Genomic DNA, 27,278 nt, shown 5'->3' on the forward strand with positions numbered 1-27,278 from the left:
GCTAACCATTGAGCCAGAGTGCTGCCCTGAAATAAAAATTTACAGCATTTATTTTGCTTGCACACATTGTTATTCTTTTGTTGAACGATTAATCCTGGGAAGTTAATGCTTATTTTGGTAAACTTCAATCAAAGTCTGACCATTTGCTTCAGTGTTTGGTGGTCCTTTTTTGTTGATGTGAGTTTGAGAGCTTCAGCCACAATATCCTTAACCTTGTTCCTGTTATACCTTTAGTTTACCCAGCAGGCACAGAACGTCAACATGACGTCTGATTGACGTTGTACCCCAGCGTCGTGGGATGTTGCATTATGTTTGGAACGGTTTGTTTGGCTGACGTCAATGTCGAATGTCGGACAGACATGTTGATTACTTTCCAACGCTACTTAAAAACAACAAAATATCAACGTCTAATAGTGTTACAGCTTGATGTTGTGTGGACGTTACCAATATGACGCTGACGCTGGATTTTGGTTGCCATACCTGAGGAATAAGTGAAGTTTATTTATAAACTAATTTCCAGAGGATCACATTATTATGATTGCCTGCGGCTGGTCCCGCATTATTTAGTATATGATTCACCAATCAGACGATTCCTAAGCCACTATAAATACCCTAATAAGTTCCATATAACAGACATCTTCATTTGAAGAACCTCCCCTTTCCACTCTACTCCTCCTTCTTTCATAGATGGGTGGCACCGTGGCCCAGTGGTTAGCACTGTTGCCTCACAGCAAGAACTTCACTGGTTCTAGTCCTTATAAAGCCAGCTGACGTTTCTGAGTTTACACGTTCTTCCTATGCTCACCTGGGTTTCCCCCGGGTTCCCCGGTTTCCTCCCACCGTCCAAAAACATGCAACTTAAGTTAATTTAATCCAAATCGGTACCATAGACATGCTAAGTAGTTAACTCTTAAGAGCAATCACTATCTGTTCATTAGCTACTACAGCAGGGGAGTTCTTGAGATCTATTGAGCTCAAACTCCTCTCCCGCCTTGCAAATGGGAGGGAGCCCTGGGCTTGAGGATCTTATGAGCTCAGGGCTCTCTCCCATGACAGCTTGCCAAACAAGCTTTATAATCAATTATCAGCTAAGTGTGAACTCTTGAAATGTCAGTATTTGACGTCAATATGACGTTGGCTTAAGGTGTTGGCTCGACGTTGGATTTTGGTCACTTTTCAACACAACCTAAATTCAACAAAAAATCAACATCATTTCATGTCGTTATTGGACATCAAAATAATGTTAGACGCTGATGACCCAAATCTAACTTAATATTAATGTCTTATGACATTGTGTGTCTGCTGGGTAGCTACTCACTATTTTGTTTCAGTTGGAACTGGAAGTACTTCAACTTACTACAATGAAAGTCTCTGTAACTTCCGGTTCATGCAGATTTTAAATAGTTGGAAAATGTAGTATTCAGGAGGTGAATTTCCTGAACAACACCATGTTGTCACTACCAAAGTATAATGTATTGTTGGAAAAAACTCACCAGCTAGTTATGACTGTTAGGAACTGTGTCACACATCCGTTGTTCAAACCACATTGGTTAAAACAGTTGTTAATGAGCGATAGCTTCTGCTAATTAAGCAGTTTCCGATTATTGCTGTATAATAAGCATTACATCTAAAGACTGCAGTGCTTGTTTTTGTTCACTATTACTTAGTTTTGATGCATTTTACTGAATACATGTGATTGGCTGATGAAATTTCAACTTTCTAGAGCACTTTCAAACAACCACTATAGGTACCAAAGTGCTGTACATAAAACCACATAACACATGCAAACATACAATGAGCCAAAATATATAAACACACAACACACAATTAAAAGCTAAAGAAAATAAGTGTTTTTTCAGTGAACTCTGAAATGACTTAAAAGTAGCAGATGTTCTTAAGGAGAGTGGAAGATCATTCCAAAGTTTTGGAGCTGCTACTGAAAAATCACCTCAACATTTCAAGCGGGATTGTAGAACTTGCAAATGGAGTCCATCTATAGAGCAAAGAGATCTTACAGGTTGATGTATGTTAATTGGTCCAGAAATTACTCTAACTTTAATATAACATTAAAGAAAGGATGTGAGACACTACCCAGAGTGTCTAATTCAGGACATGTCCCAAACAGAAGCATGCCTAGTCTTCTTCCCTTTGGCTCTGAAAGAATGTCGAAGATGAATCCATTACCCAGATCCTAGACGATCCACTTCTCAGCCAGTCAGTAGAAAGAGAAAGAAATTGCTTTTGGCAACGGCAGTGCAACAGTGCAGGAAGGGTGGTGTAGTGGGGGAGAGCGAGCGAGTGAGAGAGTGTCTGCTGTTAATGCTCAGAGGGCATTCTGGGTAAATTGCAGTGTTACAAAAATTCAGGGCTCACTGGCGTTTTTTCTTTCCCTTGGCACGCAGTGCTCTTCACGAGGTGAAAGGTGAATCATAGCAGAGTATGAAAACAGCGGGGTTATTTAATTGATCGCTACATATGGTTTTGCTAAAAGAGTAGTTTTAAAAGCCGACAGTTATTTTTATTGCTAATGATGTGTCTTGGAAAATCGTCTAATTCTTGGGGATCGGAGTCAATCTTCAATTCTCCCGACCGCGTCATTTTGGGAAAACTGTCTGGGAAAAGCTCAGCCCTCGGGACACATGCCTGCGACACGCCGATCGACCATAGCAACACTTTTTTGTGTGGGTGTGTGTGACCACAACACCCCTATTTTGTCATCATTTGGACTTCTCCGCTCCCTCCCTCATTCCCTCTCTCTCTCAGTCTCCACTTGGAAAAAGATTTGCACAAAAAAAGAAAGAAAAGAAAATCACATTCTCTGTTTAAGACATAATAAAGATGGTATCCCAGCAACGGACAGGAATAAAAACACATTTCCCTGAGCTCCGCAATAACAAAATGATTCAATTACTGCATAAATACAGCTGTGCGTGCATGTGTGTGTGAGCGGTGAGTTGTCAGCCTGGCTTTTTCAGGACACTCCAGTGGTCACCGTTTCCCCTCATGCTATCGCTGCCGTCCCGTCAGATCAAAGATGCTCGGTTCATCTGCCATAATGAAGCCATTCATCAGCCGTGTTTATCAATAACATTCTCATCCTTAATGTGCACATGAGATGCAGTCAAATCGCTCTTCTCGGGCTGATTGTAGTAAAAACAGAGCGTCCCGTTGGAGAGCGTCCAGGCCTAATATGGAAAAAGACAGAGTAGGCAGGAGAGGGAAAGAAGGAGAGAGAGAAAGGCAGTATATGCCTCTCAGTTCTCCACTAAACGCCTTCGTGTTGGTGTTGTAAATTATGTAGCATTTAAGCGGAGGGTTTAAAAAGATATAGTTTTAGGTTAGAGCTGTATTGCGCTGTAACGTGTTGAGCTGTGGTGTTTATGTGAAAGACATGGGTTTGAGTTTGCATTCTTTTACTCATCATATCCTGTCCATTCATACAATAAGGGCTTCACCATATTGCATTCTGTGTTTGTGTGTGTCTCAATATAAATATATATATAAATCTGTCTGACAGTAGAACTTTTGCTCTAGTTCTTATTTCACTGATGTGTTTATTTAATGGACTGTTTTATTTTCTCTGCATATTACTGACACAAAGTAGAACAAAATTCAGTTTTGTTTCCCAATAATTCAATTCTAGTTGCTGTTCATAGCTTGTAGTTATTTTAAAAGCTAGTCTGTAGTTTAAAGTAGCAAACATTCATTCAGTTTCTTTTTAGCTTAGTTCCTTTATTAATCAGGGTTCGCCACTGTGGAATGAACCGCCAACTTATCCAGCATATGTTTTATGCAGCGAATGCATTTCCAGCTGCAACCCAACACTGGAAAACACTCTTTCACACTCCCTCACACACATACACATTGGTCAATTTAGCTTATTCAATTCACTTACAGTATAGCGCATGTCTTTGTACTGTGGGGGAAACTGGAGCACCAGAAGGAAACCCACAGGAGTAACGGGGAACATGCTAACTCCACACTGAAATGCTGACTGACCTAGCTGGGGCTTGAACCATTGACCTTCTTGAGGTGGTGAGGCGATCGTGCCACCCACTGCGCCACCGTGGTGCTCTTAAAATATTTATATATTATTTAATTTTTTATGATTTTTAATTTGCTACTTTTTTGTGTTGTTTCTAAATTCAGTTGGTGCATTTGAGTCTTTTATTTTTATTTTATTGTGAATGTCAGACCTTTTATTTTATTGATATGAATAACCATATCTTATTTTGCATTCATCAGGTTTTCTTTAATTTATTCAGCATTAAAGTCGCTGGATTATCCAAAAAGTAGTATTACCATTTCTTTTCTTTAATAATGCATTACTATACAGTACAACACAAAACAATAAAATATAATACGTTGCAAATTAAAATTGCAAAGATAATGGAATTTTATAATATAATATAATATAATATAATATAATATAATATAATATAATATAATATAATATAATATAATATAATATAATATAATATAATAAAATTTTAGGCTTGACTGTATATTTAATATATAGAGATTGCATTTGCAGTAAAATGTGGATTTAAAAAATATATTTATTTATTTAATTATTTATTCATATACATTTATTTATTTGCATACAAACCTGGTCCTGGTCCTGATCCACACTACCGGTCAAAAGTTTGGGGTCAGGTTTTTTTTTTTATACAATTATTCTGTTCATTTTCCCAGTGATGGGTTGCAGCTAGAGGGGCATCCGCTGTGTAAAAACGTGCTGAATAAGTTGGTGGTTTATTCCGCTGTAGATTAATAAAGGGACTAAGCTGAAAAGAGAATGAATGAATGAATATTCTGTTTATCAAGGCAGCATTTATTAAATGTAAAAAAGTTAAATTGTTAAATGTTTATTAAAATTTTAAATAACTGTTTATTGAATGCAGTTTCAAATTAAATTATTACTCCAGTCAGTATTGCTTTTATTACTATTACCATTAATAAGAGTTATAATTATATTTAATATTAGAGTGATTTTTGAAGGATCATGTGTCAAGACTAGAGTAACGAAGCTAAACATTTATCTTTAAAATCAGTGGAATAAATTATTAAATTAAAATTATGAACTACTTTTGAACAGTTATTTTATTGTGCAATAACATTTTACAATTTTTTACAATTTGTACTGTATTTTTGATGAAGTAAATGCAGCCTTGATGAGCAGGAGAAGCTTATTTTAAAACAAAAATCATTGGTAGTTTATAATGTATAATTTTTAATTTTAATTTAACGGTATGCATTTTATTTAATATTTAATTATTTAATATTTAATTGCTCTGTGGTGCACTGCATTGCTTTGGACAGATGGTCCTCCATAACCATTGTGTGTACCGTGATGCATGATTCCGTTTAGGGACCCAGTTTGAAAATCTTTATAATTACAGTTCTGTTTGGTGACACTAGAGATGCATGCAGAAATTACACAGACATTTCCACATTCCTGTCAGTCTTGGCCTGGATTGGGCCTTATTTGACCCAACTTTCAGCTTTTTTCTCAAGGCTGCAGACTGGAAAAAATGCCCAACAAATGTTTATTTTCGCCCGAGTGGTTGGTATATTTGCTAGTGCCGAAGCCAGGGCAGTGAAAGCAGCTCTAAAGAGAAGAAAACACATCCACACACACACGTCTGCAGGGAAACAGGCCCATCTCTAATCCACCTCTATTCCTCAAATCACCGTTTCCTCCTGGCGTTTCCTTCCTGGAAATCTGCGCCGTCAGGGTGAAAACCGTGTCCAGATTCCACTAAGTTCTCCAGCCAAATGTCCGTTTGAATATTTATTCAATAGACCCAAATTTAGTTTGGGAAACTATTTTGGGTCAAACTATTTTAGGATGTAACAAAGCTAAACAAAACAACCTTTTACCATTTCTCTGAACGCATGCAGTTGAAGCGGAGGAGGTTTTAGCAGGTTTTTTTGAGCAGGACATCAGATCTCGTTTCTGTTTGTGCAGCTTGCTCGTCTGGATTTTGTCAGATTCTTTCTCCTTTCTTTCTTTCTTTCTTTCTTTCTTTCTTTCTTTCTTTCTTTCTTTCTTTCTTTCTTTCTTTCTTTCTTTCTTTCTTTCTTTCTTTCTTTCTTTCTTTCTTTCTTTCTTTCTTTCTTTCTTTCTTTCTTTCTTTCTTTCTTTCTTTCTTTCTTTCCTTTTCTTTTCTTTTCTTTTCTTTTCTTTTCTTTTCTTTTCTTTTCTTTTCTTTTCTTTTCTTTTCTTTTCTTTTCTTTCTTTCTTTCTTTCTTTCTTTCTTTCTTTCTTTCTTTCTTTCTTTCTTTCCTGTAAATGTTTGGAAAGTTTATTCAGTAAGTGTATCGGTTTCGAGTCGTACAGTGAGTCTCCAGGCCTCCCAATTACTGCTTTCAGCTTCTTCTGGTGCACAAACTTAAATAGCTGGAAATAAAAACACATTATGGCCTGCTATTGCTATTGGGTTGAAAAACATGTTCAATTTGGTTTCGTCTTTCAGGCCAGCTCAGTGAGAGCAGTCTTAAAAGAGGTTTAATACTCTTCTCCACATAGCTCTGAAGCAGCACTGGGGCACGGCAGTCAGTTTTTGTGTTTCCAGCGTTGGAAAAAGTACATATGCAAATACGGTTTCTGTACTTGAAAATTAATTGGACATTCTGTTAAAATATGAAACTTGAATAACTGAATGCTGCTTTATTTCAAGTGTATTTGTGATTGTTTTTTCCTTTGTCGATTTCTTATCTTGTTTTCAACATCAGCATGCATTGACAATGCAAATGATGTAGTGAACATAATGTAGAAAAAGGTAGAAAAACCTACTGAATGTGAAATGCAATTAGAATGGGCTCTGATGTAGTCAATGTGTTTTTCTTAATCTGAGCAATTAATAAAGACTTTAAGACATTTTACCATGATTCACAGGAGATGCCATGTGTCAGTACTTGTTTAAATTGTAGTATGATCATGTGTTCTTTTATATTTTTTAATACAAGCAGGTCAGAAGAAATATTTTAGAGTTTAATTTTTTTTTACATATGAATATCTTTTAAATGACCCATTTTTTCACAAAAGTTATATGTAAAGTGTAACTGTAGTTACTATGGTAGCACAAATACAGTAACATAAACAAATGACCCAGTACTGTAGTTTTCTACAGCCATATGGTTTATAATAATACACCACAGAGTAAAACTAAAGTAGTTTTTACACTAGTAAAAATTAAAGTATACAGTATTTATTACAATTGATCTGTTCACTATGCTGTAGCATTTATTATCAAAGTGCTGCAAATTCTTAGGCCTGTCATGATAAGGAATTTTTGTTGTGCAATATAATGTCACAGAAATTGTTGCAATAAGCGATATCATTGTCATTTTGAGATTTTTATGCCACTGTGTAAATAATGGTTGTATAACAAAATAATAATGCAAAGAGCCATGAACACTTTTACATACTTATCATTCTTAAGGTTATTTCTTATAGTTTCTAAAATTAGATGTTTAAAAGGTAAATGTCCTATTATATATACTATTAAATTTCCTTTTAGGTAAATGCCCAAGTATAAACTTTGACACCGGTAAAGAAGAATATAAATGTCTTTGTAAAATGGCTTTAACATTATTTGTGAGTTTGTAAATATATATTAAAACGGCAAAAATAATGTAGGTCATCTCCAAGTATTGCATAATAAGTTGATATATTGATTATTGTGACAGGCCTACAAATACTATAATATATACAGTATAAAACAATTTACTATACCATTTTTTCCTTTGACCCATATGATTTCTTCATAGTTATCCTTGATGCATGTGGCCCATACAGTGGGTGACACTTTAAAATGAGCATTACTGCCATGCCTAGTACTGCCGCCGTTATAAAGGGGTAAGAACGTGTATGACCGCAGTTTACGACTATGGTAATTATCCCATTATATATACTATTAAATGTCCCATTAGGTAAATGTCAAAGTATAAACTTTGACACCGGTGAAGAAGAATGTTAATGTCTTTGTAAAATTGCTTTAACGTTATTTGTGAGTTTGTAAATAACCAAGTTTGTAAATACCAAGAGGCACAAGGGGATGGGATGCAAACGGAGAGAAATAGGCTATACAGTAGGTGTAAATATTCTGCTGCTTGTAAATGAAGATGAAACTATGAAAAAAAACAACATTATAATTCCTTCATTAATCATCAAAACTTAACATGCTTTATTTCTATTTTTATTTCATTGTGAACTTTAGGTGAAATAAGGATTAACAATTTTGCTTTTAAACATATAGTAATCTAAAAACTAGTAATAAAAATAATAAGTAATTATTAGTAGGCTAAAGCGAGTTATTCGTCCTGCAAGAATAAAGAGCATATATGGAGAGAATCACGTTGGTTTTAATAAATATATAGAAATTTATAATTATAAATAGCTAATTTATAATGAGCTTAAATTATATATTTTTATTTATTTATTTTTTATTTTATATATTTAAATTATATATATATATGCGGTATTTAGGCTGACCCAGATGTGTAGACAATAAACATTGCTTAAACATTAAAATGTGCTTTTATAAAAAAAAAAAAAAAAAAAAAAAAACAATATATATATATATATATATATATATATATATATATATATATATATATATATATATATATAATTTTATTAATTTTTTAATTTATTTATTTTTTGAATGTTGGCTATGTTTAGGATAGGATAAAATAGCACACAGTATAAAAAAAATTTTTCAGTCCACTTGCACTATAGGCTAGCCTATGCCGTGCAACAGGTGCTTTTGACCTAGATATGCAGTCAGTGCACAAAGCATCCCAGCATTATGGATATATTATTAGTATTATTTGTAGTAGTAGTAGTAGTAATAATACCTACTACCTCCGAAGCGGTGGCAAGGACGGCAGCAGAAGGAACATATTGAAGTGGTGAAATCTGTACCTTCTTAATTTCCATAGAAATTAATTTTCATATTGATTTGTTTATATTCAATACACACAACTGTAGTATTTCACAATGCTACTCCACATTTATAGCGTTAGTTGCATATGTTGTTTGCATCAGAATATATCTAAGGCTCATTTTTGGCCCTCGAGCAGCCCGCTGAGGTCTTGATGCTGGTGTTTGAGGAAGCAGGGTTGTTTTAGGTTAGAGAACAGTAAATGCTCTGCAGTTTCATGGGACAGTTTGAGCTGAGCAGCTGTAGGAGTGTAAAAGTCTTGACCGGTGTGAGCTGAAAAACTGACTTATCGCAAGAGATCCACAGCATGCCGGAGTCACGTCTCATTATGTTCCTAAAAAACCTGCTCACCGCTTGCAGCACAACCAGACCAGGGAGTGCTGTGTTTCTTTTTTTCTCCCCCCTTTATTTCTCTGTTTGAATTACTGCTGCCAAGCAGCCCTCGGCCATTTTTTCCCTCTGTGGTTGCATTATGCCTAAGCAAAAGTGACACTCTGGTAACTATGTCATGCTATATTGATGCCACAGCTGACATCATTCAGTTTGAGCCTGAGTTTCATTACTTTGCCATAAGTGCAGAGCCCTCCTATTGAACATAACTCCATTCGCATGTGGGGATTTTTTTTTTTTGGCTGATGATTATCGCAGAACTGTAATGCAGCACTCTCATTATGACTGTTTTATGCACACACACGCACAAATGGCCACGGTGGTGCGCGCAGAGCTTCAACTCTTGTTAATGATAATTGATAGATGCGCATGTTTAATGTTCGGTTGGGGTTTGAGTAACATTTATAGCACGGTCTGGTGCTAGTTTAGGGTTTTAGAGATGGTCAAATATGGAAGTAATTAGTCAGACCGAATGAATGCTGCGCTAAACGGTTAAGGGACTGCGGTTCGCGACGTGCCTGGGAGGTACATCTGTGTGTGTTGTTGTTGTTGAAAACTTACCACTGAAAGTGAAAACAGTCAACAAAACATAATTGGATAAATGATGACTGCACATGGGGCTCCGGCGAGAGATGGAAACAATACTGTGGGCGCGATAGAAATCTCTGCACACAATTAACGTCAGGTATAATTGAGATTTTAAAAAATAATAATCATCTGGAATTTACGTATTCTCGTTTGGTAAACAACATTGAACGGGGAAAAAAACACTCCAATAAATGCGTCAATACAGTCATGAGTAAAGATGATTCATTTGCCCTTTGCACTCCAGTTGAACTGCCGACGTGGCTTTTGCTCGTCAGAAATAGATTTTGAGCAGTGGTGGACAGTAACAAATTACAGTGCTCAGCATATATGAGTATTCCCCTCACAAATCTCTCGTTTAAATTTATATTTTTTTATAGAAAGCTATTATATTTGTGCATATACAGTAGATTAGCCAGTACTGAAGCCAAATCTGGAGCTTATCTAACAAAATAACTTACGATTTATGATAACTAACAGGCCAAAAACTAGTACACCTAAATTTATGTTATAGAAAAATATTAAATACAAATTTAAAAATGACGAAAAATTAAGAGAAGCAAAAAAAGTTGTTGCAATATTTAGCTTGAATTTAATTATATTATCTTTCAATTTCTAAATATGTTTGGGGACTAAATTTTATTTTCATGAATATATCTGTTTAATAAATCTGTTTTGCTTAAATGCACCAAATTACATTGCCTATATTCACTGAGAAATGGATGAAAATATTAATGCGATCAGTTATGCTGAGCACTGTAGTTTTACTTCACGACGCTTTTTTTCAGTTTATTTTAACAAACCTTTATGAATGAGCTGAATCTTATCTGTTTGTTGTTATATGGCCCACAGATTACACTGAACAATTTGTTTTTGAACTGAGTCAACTACTCATCTATTCAAATGATCTAGTCTGAGTGAATCTACAGTTAACCGCTCACTGATTCAGATGATCCAGTGAGAGTTTTTAGTAAATGACTCTGTAATTCTGTTCATAGCAAATGTCCATTCAATAGCTCACTCATTCAAAAGATTTTGTCAGAGCAATTCTCTAGAAAATGATTCACTGAATTTACAAACGGAATCAAAATGAGTTAAAATGGGAGATCCTCTCAGCTTGAGTATCCCTGACTATTGGAACAAAACCTGAAAAGTAATAATGCTGAATTTAGGTATAATTATTGTAAATGAAATATTTGTCTGTTCTTTGTGAAGTAAAACTGGTAAATGAACGTGGAAGTAATGCTTGAATATGGATATGTCTATGTTTGTGTATTATCATTAGAGTTTTTGTTCATTCTCATGCATTGGAAACAAAACTAGAATGCTTACATTGTTCAAATTTAAAACAAATGTTGTCCATGTTATATGTTTTTATATTGCGATTTTTATAGCAGTAATCATTAGAATATCAAGGAAAGGGATTGTTCCATGTAAATTTCCTACTGTAAATATATCAAAGTCAAGTTTTTGTTAGTAATATGCATTGCTTATTTTGGACTTAATTTGGACAACTTTTAAGGACGATTTTCTCAATATTTAGATTTTTTTTAACTTTCAGATTCCAGATTTTCAGATAGCTGTATCTCAGCCAAATATTGTCCAATCCTTACAAACCATACATCAGTGGAAAGCGTATACATACAGCTTTGAACTCGTGTATAACTATCAGTTTCAAAACAGAATAAAGTTACCTCACTGGTTTTGTGTTCCATGGTCACTTTGACAGTTTTCTTTTAGTTACATACTGGGCTGTATAATACATTTGGCTATTCTCACTTGTTTGCACACTTGCACACTATCATTAATTAGTGCACACTCAAAAAAGTTTTTACTACTGCTTGTTTCAACTACCTGTTTAAAATGAGCTGAAACGAAACAAATGTTTTTTAAATAAAGTTGATTACGACAACATTGCCATAGCAAACTGTGAGATATGTAAACTTGGCATTACCTGCCGGGTCTTTTAAGTTGAGGTGCTATTTGTTTTTATATTTATTTTTTTTATATTTACTGCTGCTCTAAAGTCTAAAAGTGAAGAATTGATGTTATTTATGACTTGATTGTTCAAGCTACCTCACAGAAGTGCTCTGTTTGTTAGCTGAGTTGTTAAATGTTAAAATAAGTAGAATTAAATAAAAAAATAAGGAACATCCTAAATCTGTTTCTTTGCTCTACTTTATTCTTTTTTTAATGTATTTTAGAATTATCAGATTGGGTTTCGGTATCGGTAGATACTCAAAATCAAATGACTCAAGGGTGACTTGAAAATGACTCAAAACCTGATTGGGGCATCCCTTATTTAAACCTTTATTTGATAAAACCATGTTGGACCAACTCAATTGCATTTAATTGTTAATTTTTTTTTTTTTTTTTATTTGGTGCCAAACAGATTTATTGAATGGAAATTGTGCCCTCAATTAAATTGAGTTCATCTAATGAGTGTATAACAAGTTTTTGTTATAAAGTTAAACTTTAGTTTTTGCTAAATTTATATTAATCTTTTCACTTTTAATACTTAATTACTTAATAAAATTTTATAAAATTTAAAACTTAAAATTATAAAAGAGAAAAGGAGAACTTTTTACTCCTGGAGTAGTATTTAGCCATTTCACTTAGGTGCTTGATTTGTGTTCTTCATCCGCCACTGATTTCGAGCAAACACAATGAATAACTCTTCTGTTGTTCTCTTTTGTTTTTCCCCCAGGATGAATTCCATCCGTTCATCGAGGCGCTGCTGCCGCACGTGCGTGCCTTCGCCTACACCTGGTTCAACCTGCAGGCCCGTAAACGCAAGTATTTCAAAAAGCATGAGAAGCGAATGACCAAGGATGAGGAACGCGCGGTCAAGGATGAACTTTTAGGCGAGAAGCCTGAAGTTAAACAGAAGTGGGCGTCACGTCTTCTCGCAAAGCTCCGTAAAGACATCCGGCCGGAGTGTCGAGAGGACTTTGTGCTGTCCATCACAGGGAAGAAGCCTCCATGTTGCGTCCTCTCGAACCCAGACCAGAAGGGCAAAATGAGGCGCATTGATTGTCTGCGGCAGGCGGATAAAGTTTGGCGTCTGGACCTGGTGATGGTGATCCTGTTCAAGGGCATCCCGCTCGAGAGCACAGACGGGGAGCGACTGGTTAAAGGTGGCCAGTGCTCCAATCCCATCCTCTGCGTCCAGCCTCATCACATCAGCGTGTCCGTTAAAGAGCTAGACCTCTACCTCGCGTACTTCGTGCAGGAGAGAGGTGAGTTTGCTAACATTTTGTTTTTATTAGCGCATGTGAATGAATCCTCGCCCATTCAGGGAGTGGAAGATTCTGGGAACTGCGCTGCCGCTCAACCCTTTATGGCAGTACTGGGAAGTCATATTGTGCAAAGGTACAGAGAAACCTAGGCTTGCTGAGCATACGTGTGGCGTAAATCATAGAAAGATGCTCTGGCTCGTTCTTCTGAGAAAACTGTTGACTCATCATCCTGTGCTGCTCGGTACCAGGAGCGCCCAATTTCGAGTGCAACTTTTGCATGCAGGCATCATGACACACCGCACTTGTCTGCGTTTTCAAACCAGAGCTGCGCTGTCAACAATCACAGACGTTGGTTTGTAACCAAAGAGACAGGAAGAAAGGGAGTTTAAAATGTAAACAAAGCTGACAGTGAGACTCATTTAACGTCTGACAGTTGGAAAGATGTGCTTGAGTTTATTGATGTTTGCCAGATAAGAGGAGCTTTGATGAAGGATGTTGGGGTACATTTGAATGGTGTAGCATGTAACTCTGCATTTGCCATCTATGAACTCCAATCTTTGACTTTACGCTCTAGTATTTAAAGCACAGGTGTTAGACTCAGCTTTTGGAGGGCTTTAGTTATGCTTTAACTAGGTCTGTCATATTAATCAATATATCGACTTATCGCACAACACATGGACATGACCTAAGTCATTTTTGGTGATGCAATAAATATATCACCTATACTTAAAAACCAATTATAGCAGCATTTTAGCTAATTGTGCATTTTAGCAAATTGTGCAACATCTCTATCTCTATTGGAGGCGTCAGTGTCAGTATGGTTAAAACACACTATAGCATTTACTATAAGTTACTATAGTGTATTTTCAAGTGGGTATCTGACAGCTGAAAATAGATCTGGTAGCAGATATCGCAGCCTCTTTTACTTTTTGCCTTGCACGTTTTTTGTGAACATTTATTATTATTTATTTAGTGTATGCGTTGTCACATTCTGATTCCAATGCCTCATTACTACATTGTTAAAATGACTATAATTAAATGAAATATTCTTAAGAATATAATACGATGTGTTCTTTGGAAGAGTGTACAGTACTTGCATTTTGATGATAATATATTGTCATTCTGGATTAATATAATGAGAGGCATAAAATGGTCTTAAAGTGACTATAGTTTTGTTCATTGCAATATATCTTGGTGCGATTTATTGTACAACAAATAATAGATATTGTGACAGGCCTAGCTTTAACCCTAATTAAACACTCATGATCAAAGTAATGGAGTCCTTCAGGCTTGTTTGAAACCTACTGGTAAATGTGTTGAAGCAGGGTTGGATCTAAACTCTAATTTAAAGGATAATCTACAAATATTTTCAGTCAAAGGTTTGGGGTCAGTAAATTGTTTATATACAGTATATAGATTCATACATTTAATTACCAAAGATGCTTGAAATTAGTTAAAGTGACAGTATATAGTAACAAAAGAAATGAGAAGTAAATGCTGTTTTTAAAACTTTCTAGAATAAAAAATCCTAAAAAAAAATTGTTTTCACAAAAAAATAATGGCCAGCATGGTGGGTCAGTTGTTAGCACTGTCGCCCTCATAGCAAGACAGTCACTGGTTCGAACCCCGGCTGGGTCAGTTGGCGTTTCTGTGTGGAGTTTGCATGTTCTCACTGTGTTGGTGTGGGTTTCCTCTGCTCTCCCCCACAGTCCAAAGACATGCACTATGGGTGAATTGAATCAACTAAATTGGCCCTAGTGTATGTGTGTGAATGCGAGAGTGTATTAGTGTTTCCCAGTGCTGGGTCGCGGCTGGAAGGGCATCCGTTGCAAAAAACATATGCTGCAAAAGTTGTAGGTTCATTCTGCTGTGGCGACCCCTGATAAATAAAGGGACTAAAGCGAAGGAAATAAAAAATAATAATCTAATAAAAATAATAAACACAACTGTTTTTAATGTTAAAATAAAATAATATATATATATATATATATATATATATATATATATATATATATATATATATATATACATACACACACAATTAGTAAAATGCAATGATTTGAAAACAAATATTTATTATTCTATAATTTAAATAAATATTATACTAATTATTATGTATTATTATTATTTTTGAGGGTAAATGGACTCCTTTAGGCACACAAAAAAAATCTTACTGACCCCAATTTAGTTTTTTTGACAGTCAACAAAATGGAAAGCTCGTGGTGTAATTATCTGTAAATCAAACTCCACCCACAGTACAACTCAAACTGATGATAACTAATGAATAGTGATTCATTAACATAGAAAATTAGTCAGAATGACGATTCGATTCTGGCAGTTGAACAACTTAATCAACAAGCATGTCTACCGTAGATCTCTTTAACTCAACTATATGCGTCTCATTTCTGCCCTTCTTTAGCTTCCGCTGTATATGATTCTTTAAGTGTTTTCCGTTAGTTCTTTTGAAAACCAAAGAATGAGTCAGCATAATATTTTGTGGTAATTAACAGCATGTTGTAGGTAATATCTACCGACACAATGTAGACCTTGTGATTGGACTTTAAATAAAAAAAATGGTTAACACAGTCACGCTAATTCAGATATAATTCCGTAGAAGTAAACGAGGGCCAGTCTCTGTGACACATTGGTGAATGCATGTAAGCTGAGGATGTGCAATGCTTAATAGTTTAGTTGAGTGGTCAACACGACCGGATGATTGAGTGTATGTGTGTGTTTTAGTGCAGCAGCAGTCAGAGTGACTCAGCTTTCTGAGTATGCGTGAATAATGCGATATCATCTCTCTCAAATTCTTCTGTACTAGATTCTGTGTTAAAAAACTTTTTTCAAAGATCTTAATGTTGTTTATTCTCATTTCCCCATATACTAAAATATTGTGTGCGCTAGTGTGTGCACTTTAGAGTGTGTTTACACTTGGCAGGTTTGATTGAAATGATCTCTGGTGCGATTGCTTTGCTAATTCGATCATCTAAATGAGTGTGAACGCAAGTGAAGTGACATCTTAGTCATGGTCCACTTGTAAATGAGCTCTGGTGTGGAGACATCAACAGAAATAAGCATGGATCAAAAACGAACCAAAAACAGGACTTGATGTCACATACAGAGGACAGAATGCTCTTCTCATCATGTTTGTGATGTTCAATATAGGCGTCGGAAATTCATCTCGTTGGTGTGTTTGACTGAGGATTTCCTGGGGCTGTTTTGTCTTCCTTGCACATTTTATAAGCTCTTCTTCACTAGCTCACACCTAAAAAGTTTATATCACCTGTATTCACACACAACAAGCATGTTTAGTCTAGCAGCACGCAGCATTGTTTTGGATAATCAGATGCTAAGTGAATGCTAAGCAGACCAGTGACCAAATGTATCATTTTGCTTTTTGAAACAAACTACACAGCGTTTAAAATATGCACAGCAATCACATTAAACAAACCTCTTGATGCAGTTAGTATAGTGTCCTCAAATCTGAGACTTGTATAAAACGTTTATGTTTCATCACCGCAACACAGTGGCTCAATGGTTTTGAATCCTGGCTGGGCCAGTTGGCATTTCTGTGAGTAGTGTGTATGTTTTCCCCGTGTTGCCTTGGGTTTCGTCCGAGTGCTCCGATTTCCTTCACAGTTCAAAGACATGCGCTAAAGTTAAATTGGATGAACTAAAATGGCTTAGTATTTGGGGGTTTCCCATTACTGGGTTGTGGCTGGAAGGGCATCCGCTGTGTAAAACTTATACCAGAATAGTTGGCGGTTCATTCCACTGTGGTGACCCCTGATAATCAGGGACCAAGGGTGTTTTCATACCTGCCTTAATTATTTTATTTGAATTACATGAGAGTTCTTTTTCTCTCTTGGTGCAGTTCCTTTGGGCAGGTGTGAATGTAGCATTCGCACTTAAGTGCGCACCAAAAGTGGACAAAAAAATACACTGGAGCGGTTCGTTTTTTTGTGGTGAGAACATGATCCGAACCTAGAACAGACCCATCCGCAAAAAGTACTGCAACTTTTTGGACTACTCCAGCTGCCGTAGTTTGATGCGCAGTGCATTGTGAGATGTGGAGGAAAAATATTTGTTGACAGCGCTTTATCAACCATTTTAATAGGCAAAAACATTACCTGATGAATCGTTGGTAATATTTTTCGGAAAACAACCGGAATGTCGCAGATAAGCTAAATTATTGACACCTTCTCCTTAAGTGACTTGCGATGAGCCTTCGCCATTTGCAATGCATTAAAACATTGTTTTCCAGCCGCAGCCGCGCATTATTCTCGAAAAAGTTTGTCTAAAGTGAAGTATACTAACTATACTAACATTATACTATAATAATAGTATACTATGCTAATAGTATACTATGACCAGGGATACAATCAGCCAGAACAGTCGTCCCTCCATAGTAAAAGCAATATTTTGTGTCTGCCGATTTGCACATTAATTCTGACCAGTCGAAAAGCAGTGTAGGAAATGTGTTCAATAACATCTGGCCAATGAGTGATGTGGATTAGGTCACATGACTGCATGAAAGCAAACAATGTGGTGTGAAAAGGAAGCAAAAACGGCAGAAAAATGCTGCAATGTATCGTTTGTTGCCCTTGGTCCAGACCAAATAAAACAAACCACAGATGTGAAAGCACCTTAAGCCAAAGGAAAATGAATGAATGAATGTTTCATCACTTTTAGACCAGAGTAGACTTCTGTTTAGAATTTTTGGAGTTGGTAGGATTCGTATAATGTTTTTTATTAAGAAGTTTCTACTGCTACTTAAATAAAAAAATACTAATAACATTACAGTTTAAAGAAAGAAAAATGTTTATATATATATATTATTTATATATATAAAAAAACTAAATAAAATAATCGTAAAAAACATGTAAAAAAAAAACCAAAAAAAAAAACCACATATACATTATAAACGATGTAACAGAAAACTTTTGCAGTTTTGCAGACTTTTCCAAACCGTGGTATACCTTGAAAACGGTTATAGTTCAGCGCAATTCATGTTCAATATTCATTCATTCATTCATTCATTCATTCATTTTCTTGTCGGCTTAGTCCCTTTATTAATCCCGGGTCGCCACAGCGAAATGAACCACCAACTTATCCAGTACGTTTTTTCATAGCGGATGCCCTTCCAGCCGCAACCCATCTCTGGGAAACATCCATACACATTCATTCACACACTCATACACCACAGACAATTTAGCCTACTCAATTCACCTGTACCGCATGTCTTTGGACTGTGGGGGAAACCAGAGCACCCAAAGGAAACCCATGCGAACACAGGGAGAACATGCAAACTCCACACTGAAACGCCAACTGAGCCGAGGCTCAAACCAGCAACCTTCTTGCTGTGAGACAACAGCACTACCTACTGCGCCACTGTGTCGCCTGTTCATTTTTCAACGATTTTGAAATGTAGCTTTTGTTAGGAAAAGTAAAAAAAGAATATAACATTTTTGGGGGAACTGTTCCAAAAAGTGTTAATAAATTAAACTGAAGGTATGTCCCAAATCATATACTTATGATTTTGCAGTCTAAACAGTGTATGTAGTAAAATATTCATTTTATAGTATACAGTGGTAAACCTTAAAATCGTCCCATGCTTAGTTATCAGTGTTTATCGGTTATCAATACTCTGTGCTGGAAAACATACAACATTTTCCAGTCTTCTTTGATGAAGAGAGAGTTGTAAAGAAAATCATTCATGTGAAATGGAGTTCTTTTGATTCACACCACTTTGACTGTTACTTTTGATCAAGGGCATGCATCCTCCCTCAATAAGACAACTCTTGTGTAAGAAACTAGTTTAATAAGCCAAATGTTGAATTTGTAAGAATACTTTTCTTGATCTATCCCCTAAAACAATATCACATCATCAGCACTAATGCTGTAGAAAAGAAATGCTTGTTAACAATTGTTAGTCTACTGCCGCAGCCTGCATTTTTTTCCTTTCTTTTTTCCCGCTTTTTTGTCTCTCCGCCCCCCTCCAGGCGACCTTCACCCTCAGTTGTCTGGGTCAGAGAGGCAGCCCGCGTGTCACCTGACCTGCCTAATAGCCTACAAACTCCTTGCTGTAAACAGTCCGATAAGGAGCTGCGTCCGTTCGCCTACAAACGGCAGCAGCGCGGAGAGAAAGAAAGGGAGAGAAGCAAAGGAAAAGGAGGAGTGTGTCTGAGAAAGGCGAGAGTGAAAGAGCCCTACAGTCAGCATTTGCGCTTAAAGGCACAGGGCCATCTTTCAGTCGTGACGCATGCTCAAATTCCCTTCATCTCGATCGAGTTGAACAGGGCCGGCAGTGTTTCTGCAGTGGCAGCTGTGTGTGTTTGTGTGTGCGCTCAAACTTTGTTTCAGTGTCTTTGCTAATGGAGCGAAGAGCAGGGTGGGGCGAGGGTCCCGCATGGCGGCCAGATCGAGAAGCACTGGCCATTCCTCTTACTGCCCTCCTTCTCTCGCTCAACAGGCGAACCACAAGTCTCTCTGGGTGAAACGACTCCCTCGAAAGATGATCAAATTAATTACATTTTTGAAAGATTAGCCTAGCGGCCTCATTAGAGCTGTACGATTTATCTAGCTCTTCGTTTCAACCCCCATATCGGTTTCCAGCTGGGTCACGTGACCTGGCTCGTGCCCCAGTCCTCTTCTGATCTTTTTTTTTATAACTCTCAAGCTCTGAAGCTTTTTTTTTTTGGCTGGGACAATAAATATTACGCTTGTCAAAACAAACAGGATGGTGGTTTTGACCGAACCGAAGTTTGGTGGCACTAGAGAGGCATTTGTGCCAGAGATCAAGTTAAATGCGGCGGCTCGCTTTCCATTTGTTTCATATGTGGAAATACACTGCAAGTTTAGCTGAGCAGGAAGATGCAGCATACACACATGCGCACACGTACGCACACACACATGTTCAGTAAACACAGAGAAGCTGGAATGTGCTCCAGAGCTCTGGCAGCGGAAATTTGGGAGGGGTGGGAGAAAGGGGGTCAGCTCAGGTCAAGTTCACAGCGCTGTCGGCCTCCAACAGGGGGAGGTGTTCGGCGGCTCTTATCTTCTTAAAGGGCCAGCACACACTTTAGCAAAGCAGCACATGCTGGGGTATAACAGGAGGAACTGTAAATGTTTTGACATTTTATGTATTTTATTAATATAGAAAACTGTTATTGTAGATCAACATTAATTAATGGTGCATGATATATAGTCAGTTAAATATTGTATATTACTAAATCTGTTGCTGTGGAGTGAATAGTGTTTTAGGTGGATTTAAGAAAGTGTTAAATTTCTATTAAAGTTAAAAAGTTCCATTAGAGTTAAAAAGCCATTTCATAACAAATGAAGCTGTTTTATAATAATATATTTATATTAAAATGCAAATAAGATCAAATAAATGTAAAAGTGATCAAATAGATTTGTCTAAACAAATTAGCATCGGAATTTGAAATACAAATTCATTTATAAATCACCAAATCAAGTCTGTTTATTTTATTTATTTATTTTAACATGCACAGTGTTCATTCATCGACAGTAAAAACTGTAAATAAGCCAGAGTTAGCCCGAAGGACTCATATGACTTATGTCAGATTTTAAAAAGGCAACCTAAAATGTAAAATACATAAATGACTTGCACTGTAGTTTACTTTTTAAAATGTCAAGATTTAACAATTGAGTAATAACAGCGTTTTTATGTCCTTGTTGAACATTCCTATCTGAAAGCAGTGACATATAATATTACATTTTTAGCTAGAAAAAATGAATGTTGATTACAAAATAATAATAATTCCTTGCATTTATATAGCGCTTTTATGGACACTCGAAGCGCTTTACATAATTTTTTGGGGGGAATCTCCTCATCCACGATTCCAATGTATATATCCATGCCTTATATCTGATGGCAAGAAAGTGATACATTTTTTATAAATTGTTACAATTTTGGTGTTTGTGACGCAGCAAGTTCAGAGACTGATGTGTATGCTATGATGTTATATAAAATTTAGTTTAAAGTGTGATATGGCAAAAAATGGCCATAAACGAGTATTATCTCAATGAGTAGCTGCTTTGATCCGGAAACAGTATTCCATACATCACCACATTACGACTTGACAAGCGGATAGACTCCTCTTCACTATACTGGGGCGTTAGGACCCACACAGACAGCAGGTTGAGCGCCCCCTGCTGGCCTCACTAACACCACTTCCATATGGCAATCTAGCTTTCCCATGTGGTCTCCCATCTAGGTACTGACCAGGCGCAGCTCTGCTTGCACATGATCAGCTTCAGCAGCCGACCATGTGAGAGTTGCAATGAGCTAGCTTCCGGCATCTCTACATTAGCCATCTCAGTTATTCTACACTGATTAGTGGATATGAATCTGTATGTGTGTGTTGTAAAATAATTAAAACATTAATAAAACATCAAAATATGAAAACATGACAGACACAGTATTATATTAATTCTGGGAGATCAAATCTCCTTTAATAATAGAAAGACACGCATGCTATGTTTATGATTGGTAATCAAATATATTTTATGTAAACCCGAATAGAAAGATTTCAGTTCTACATTTCTAGGTAATCAAGTAAATACATTTGTGATGCTTGTTATGTAAAAGCTTTTGTGCACATTCTTAAAAACAAAGCTCTTCAGGACTTCTCACTGCACGTACGGCAGAGATATAGCTCTACAATAAGACTGTTAGAGGTTTGATTTCCTGACATGAAACTCAATGTGCTCACTTGTGGCTGAAGCTTGCGGGTCGAAACATCAAAGTGCTTCAACGCCACAGAACTTTCTTTTCACACTTTTCTGATTCTTCAGGTGTTTTGGTGAAAGCAGCTATTTACAGTAAATATCTCTCGCCTGCTTTCTGAGAGAGAGAGAGAGAGAGAGAGAGCAGTCTTTTTGAAAGGAATCTGACACGCTGCCTCTCTGTCTGAGGAGAGAAATCCATCGAGCTGGAATATGTTGATGTTCGGTAAAGTAATGGAGCTTTGATTCCTCGGTGTATTCAGTTATGTCAGCTTTTGACACTTTCTGTGCACAGCTAAACGCTTGCTCAGATGTATGAGAGGCCTATTGATGTCACCGTGGCACATGCTGGAAGCACTGTGAAAAGATAAACACCATGGATAAACTGTGTTTCTTTACAGTACAACTGTTTATGTCTTGGTACAGTTGTGCTTATTATTTTGCATACCCTTTATACCTCATAACTTGCATGATATGTGAGAGCATCAGCTAGCATTTCCTTAAAGAGATGCCCTGATGTGAATCAATTTAATTAAAAAAAAATAATAATTATTACATTTACTGTAATCGCATGTCAATAAATAAATATATATGAAGAGTAATAGCAACCACAATAACGATCTGTTATAACAATGTGCATGTCAGATCTAGTTTCAGTATGTTTAGTATTGTCACAAAAAATATTCAGTTTCATTTTGTAAAATATACAAGATACGTGTACTAAATTAGCTGTTTAAGCAACACACACACACACACCACATAAACTTCCACATGTGGTTTATAAGGACTCTTCACAGGTGTTTTTATTTTATACTGTAAAAAATAAAACTCAATATTTGGCAAATCTTGAATGTCAAAAGGCCACATTAAGTATTTTTTATGTTTTTTTTAAATGTCATGGCCACAAGGCATGTCCACATAAACCACTTCAACAGTGTAATACACATATCACATAATTAAAATGGCTATTATTATGATTCATTAAAAAAAAAACTTAAGATAGTTATTGTGAAGATTGTTATAATTAAGTATGAAGCATAAAGATAATTATCCCAGCAGACACACAACATCATAAGATGTTATTATTAGGTTAGATTTAGGTTGCCAGTAGAGTTGCACAATCAATCTTAAAAAGATTGCGATCTCGGCTCGACCCCCTGGACGATCTTAATCCAGCATTTCTACAGTTCTGTCAATCATATTTTCAAGTTCAGGAGAGAAGCAAAAAGTGGCCGCGCAAGTCTTCACATTGTTTAACATACATTGTTCAGCAACATGGACACTTCAAAAGGGTGTTGAAAGAGTCACATGCTGTATTTATAAGATACAATTCACCTCAAAAATGTCATTTCTGTCTTCATGTAATGTATTTGCGACCGCAAAATCACACGTGACGTGTACTGAACGTCAGCTGTTAACAGGGAGGGTGGGCGCACGCGCGCCTCTGAAGTTTACTTTAGTGAACAAAACCTGCATATGTTGTGAATAACAGGTAATGAAGTTGTAAATAACATTCAGTTTGTAGCACAGAGTAATCGTTTGGGAGCCGCGCGGGAAGTGAACCACTCTTAGCAGTAAAAATGAAACCGAAAAAAAATGAAAGCGCACACAGCCAGATGTAGCTGACTGATTCCAGCCCAAAAAGTATCTAAAGCCCACCATTCCAAGTCTATACAACATTTAGCATTTTAACCAACAGTACAGCTACACAAAGCCTATTGCTGTTTATCACATGTTTGAGAATAACAATAATAATAGCCCACTCATATTAACCTTTATTTTTTAACCTATATTTTATATCTTTTATATCTAGATATATTTTATATCTACGTGATCTTTATTTTAGGCAAAAACAAAAATCACGATTCTCATTTTGGCCTGAATCATGCAGCTCTAGTTGCCAGGATCTAAGGACAATGTATTTTTGATGTCCAATAATGACGTGAAATGGTGTTGTTATTTTATTGGTTTTAGGTTATGTTGGAAAGTGACCAAAATCCACCTTCGAGACAACATCTTAAACCAACATCATATTGACATCAAATGCTGACATTTGTTCGCTAGGTATGGCACCCAAAATCCAAAGTCTGATAGACGTCATATTGCTAAATGCTGATTTATACTTTTGTGTTAAGTGCACAAGTATAGTCCGGAGCAGCCTTCGCTCGATCACATACAGTAGCCCTTGCCGACGCTGACGCGCACCTATTAAGAAATGTAACTACACGTCGCAATTACACGTAGCACAAGCTTTGTAATTGCTCTGCTTAATAGCTGTGCCGAGTGTGGGTGGTGCTGAGAGCCGCAAGCCCTTTGGAGCGAGTGTTTACAAGTGTCGAGTCACGTGAAGGAGCTTCAGATGGAAACTGTTGTTTTGTGTTTACCTTATGATTAATGTTGTTGCACGTTTGCACGGACATTGTTATCACAGATCATCATTGTGGTTGCAATCATTTTTTTAGATAAATTTATTTATTGATATGCAATTTCAGTAATTCTAATAACTATAATTTTCACAATTAAAATTGATTCACATCAGGGCAGAACTGTAATAAATAATAAAACATAAACCCTTTTCTGATCCACATAATTGAAACTTAAAACTGTACAGTACATAAATGCTTCATTTCCATAGTATATTTCAGTTAACCCTGCAGTTTCATAGTTTCCAACTCACAGTCTAGAAACAAATGAAATAACCAAGAGAGCTGAGAAAATGGACTCAGTGTAATAAAATAAAACAGCGTGAGTTTGTATAAAGTCTGAAAATAGATAGATATATGGACGGAGAGAGAGGGAGTGAGGGAGGGATGCATGCATGCAGAGGGAGGTCACAGATGAAAGTCAGAAGCATTGCAGCCCTATGGTAATCAATCTGTCAGATCAATGTGTGGACCAGCCAGACACTATCCAGCTCATAGTGCTGACGGTTCACATCACACACTGACCACACTGGCACAGGGCAACCACAAAAAAAAACAAAAAAAACTGCACATCCAAAATGAACACTCGCCAAGTCCAGACTGTTTGTTTTTGGTTGAGTAAATGAAGTAAGTAATGCGGTTTTAGGAAATTACTGGACCGATATTTTTGGACTTTCAACCCTCAATTGATCAGTTCTCGATGTATGATTTCCACACTGTGAGATATATAAAAATTAAATATTGTTGCTCCATGTTCTAGCTCATAAATTTTAGCGGCAGGTGATATGAGTGAACGGTGTCTTCTATCAGCTCAGCTCCATATTAAACTGCACCTGATGGTTAGCATGAGCTCATACAGTACTCTTGGTGACCTTGCGTAGCCTGTTTAAGAGAGCGGGTGATAACCAGACGTGGCTCGTCGCTGATTAAACACTGACCGACTGATAACGGCCTCGTGCAGTATACTGTATCGCAAACCGCTGCTTCAGGTCAACGTCATTCCACCATCTGGAGCTCTTAGTGGATGTTTAATAGAGGCCATCTGAACCACAGACCCAGTTTAACCCACTATTGTGTTCGCATAAAGTGTGAAACGTAGCCTTTCTTTAATTTTAGGGCACACTTTTTATTTGTTTCGATTGTCTTGAAGGTCTTGTGAAATTAAAATACAGTTTTATAGATGTTAGTAAGAGTATTGTTAGTTTTAAGAATATCTATAAGCTAATGTGCTCCATATCAGTGACAAAATTTGCGTTCAGAAGATATAAAATGGATATTTACATCTGAAGTTTGCAGTTTGTCACTTCCGCCTAAGTAGATTAATGATTTGTTTCACGTCACTTCATACTTCAGTTTCTCATCAAATCTTGACCAATCAAATGCTGTCTAGGATCTCACATGCCCGCTTCTTTCAAGACACTTCTCATTTAATTTGATGCGCTTGACCTCAACCACACTCACTGGCAGAGCTGTGCTAGAACAAAACGCTATTGGCTGTTTATCAAAAGGAGGAGGAGCTTCATTTCTTTGTTGAGATTTTGTGAAACATCGAATAAAAAAAGCACATTCCAATTAAAAAAATGATCACGATATCATGTTTTATATAATTCGGTATCGATAATTATTGAGTTTTTTTATTTATCATTATTTATCAGAGTATTTAAATATAAAAAACATGTATAGCAAAAAAATCCAGTTTAGGTTACTCGATTAAAACAGGAATCAAATAACAGCATATGAATGGTCAGTGTGATAACAATGGGTATTATGTAGGCACAGGTCAAAGGGTTCATAAAGGGTCCATAAAAATATTGAGTATTTTTTAAACAATCCATTTTGGTATATTAGTATTTTTTTTACCCACTTTATTTTATTACCAACATTACTAAGACAAATAGATTTAATTGTCTAAAACAAAAATGTTTAAATAAAATTTCTGGTCTCGCTATAATAAAATAATCATAAGTGTTAGAGACTCTTACACTTGATAAATAAAATGTTACAATGTGTGTGCAATGGTTAACGCTGAACAAATAAAGCAAACTTTTATGTCTGAAAAATAATTATACAGTAAACCTTTCACGTGTGTTGTTATTTTGACCTGAAGTGACAAGCACGAGTGTGTGGTTTCCTTCATTTGCGCTCACGCTCCCCTGCCCGCCATCTTTGCGGCCATCAATCGTTTTCTCAGAGGATGACAAACGGACTAACCATTGCTGCAGCTCTGATACAAGTTTATGGAGAAAATTAAAAAGCACTACAGTGTTTGGATGTGCTGTTTGTCTGAGGTAATTAGTCTGCCGTTATTACTGAAATGTGTATTTTCCATACAAAGTGTGAAGGAGATTGGTCAGTTCTACTTACATGAATTGCTGTGTGCACGTGGAATTAATTTGGAAAAATTGAGAAATGTTCATATGCGCGCCTCCATTGGAAATCACAAACTGACACACTTATTGGCTTATTGGCATTGCTTCAAAGGTGCGTGCTCAGCAGCCACATTTTAGTAAAACTATCGCTTCATACCAAACTTCATACCAAACTTTTTTTTATCAATATTGACAATGATGTTCGGTCAGTAAATACAGATACGGATTTTATCATCTATCCTAATTTCAAATTACTTCACAAGACCTTAAACACCTTATCCTGTAATTTTGACACTGACACACTTAGATGTATTTATGTAAACAGTTTAATGCAGCTCAGAGGTGGCATGAATGCATTTACACTTCAAATATACCTGTATAGTGCCATTCTAGTGGCTGAGATGAGTCAGAGCAGGCTTAAAGGTGCAATAGGTGATTGTCTTCAGAAATTAATTTTGTTATGCTGGTTTGTAAGTTTAAGTCTATCTTGCTATAATAGCACAAAAAATGTAATTTAAATGGTCCAGGTGTATTTATATGTATTTTAATATTCTGTGGAAGGTGTAGGAC

The 27,278-nt window shown here is 36.4% G+C and overlaps 1 protein-coding gene across 32 annotated transcripts in view; it reads left to right on the plus strand.

Annotated features, from left to right (window-relative positions):
* The window catches only part of nfic (nuclear factor I/C), a 223,466-nt gene that overhangs the window by 81,206 nt on the left and 114,982 nt on the right, over nt 1-27,278 (plus strand). For all 32 annotated transcript variants that reach the window (XM_087264522.1, XM_087264528.1, XM_087264523.1 and 29 more), the window contains one exon: nt 12,634-13,165. In XM_087264522.1, coding sequence (XP_087120648.1) covers nt 12,634-13,165 — 532 coding nt within the window. The remainder of the gene's footprint in view (nt 1-12,633; nt 13,166-27,278) is intronic.

Source organism: Danio rerio, chromosome 8, assembly GCF_052040795.2.
Source record: "Danio rerio strain M-AB ecotype USA chromosome 8, GRCz13ab, whole genome shotgun sequence".
NCBI classification, from domain to species: Eukaryota; Metazoa; Chordata; class Actinopteri; order Cypriniformes; family Danionidae; genus Danio; species Danio rerio.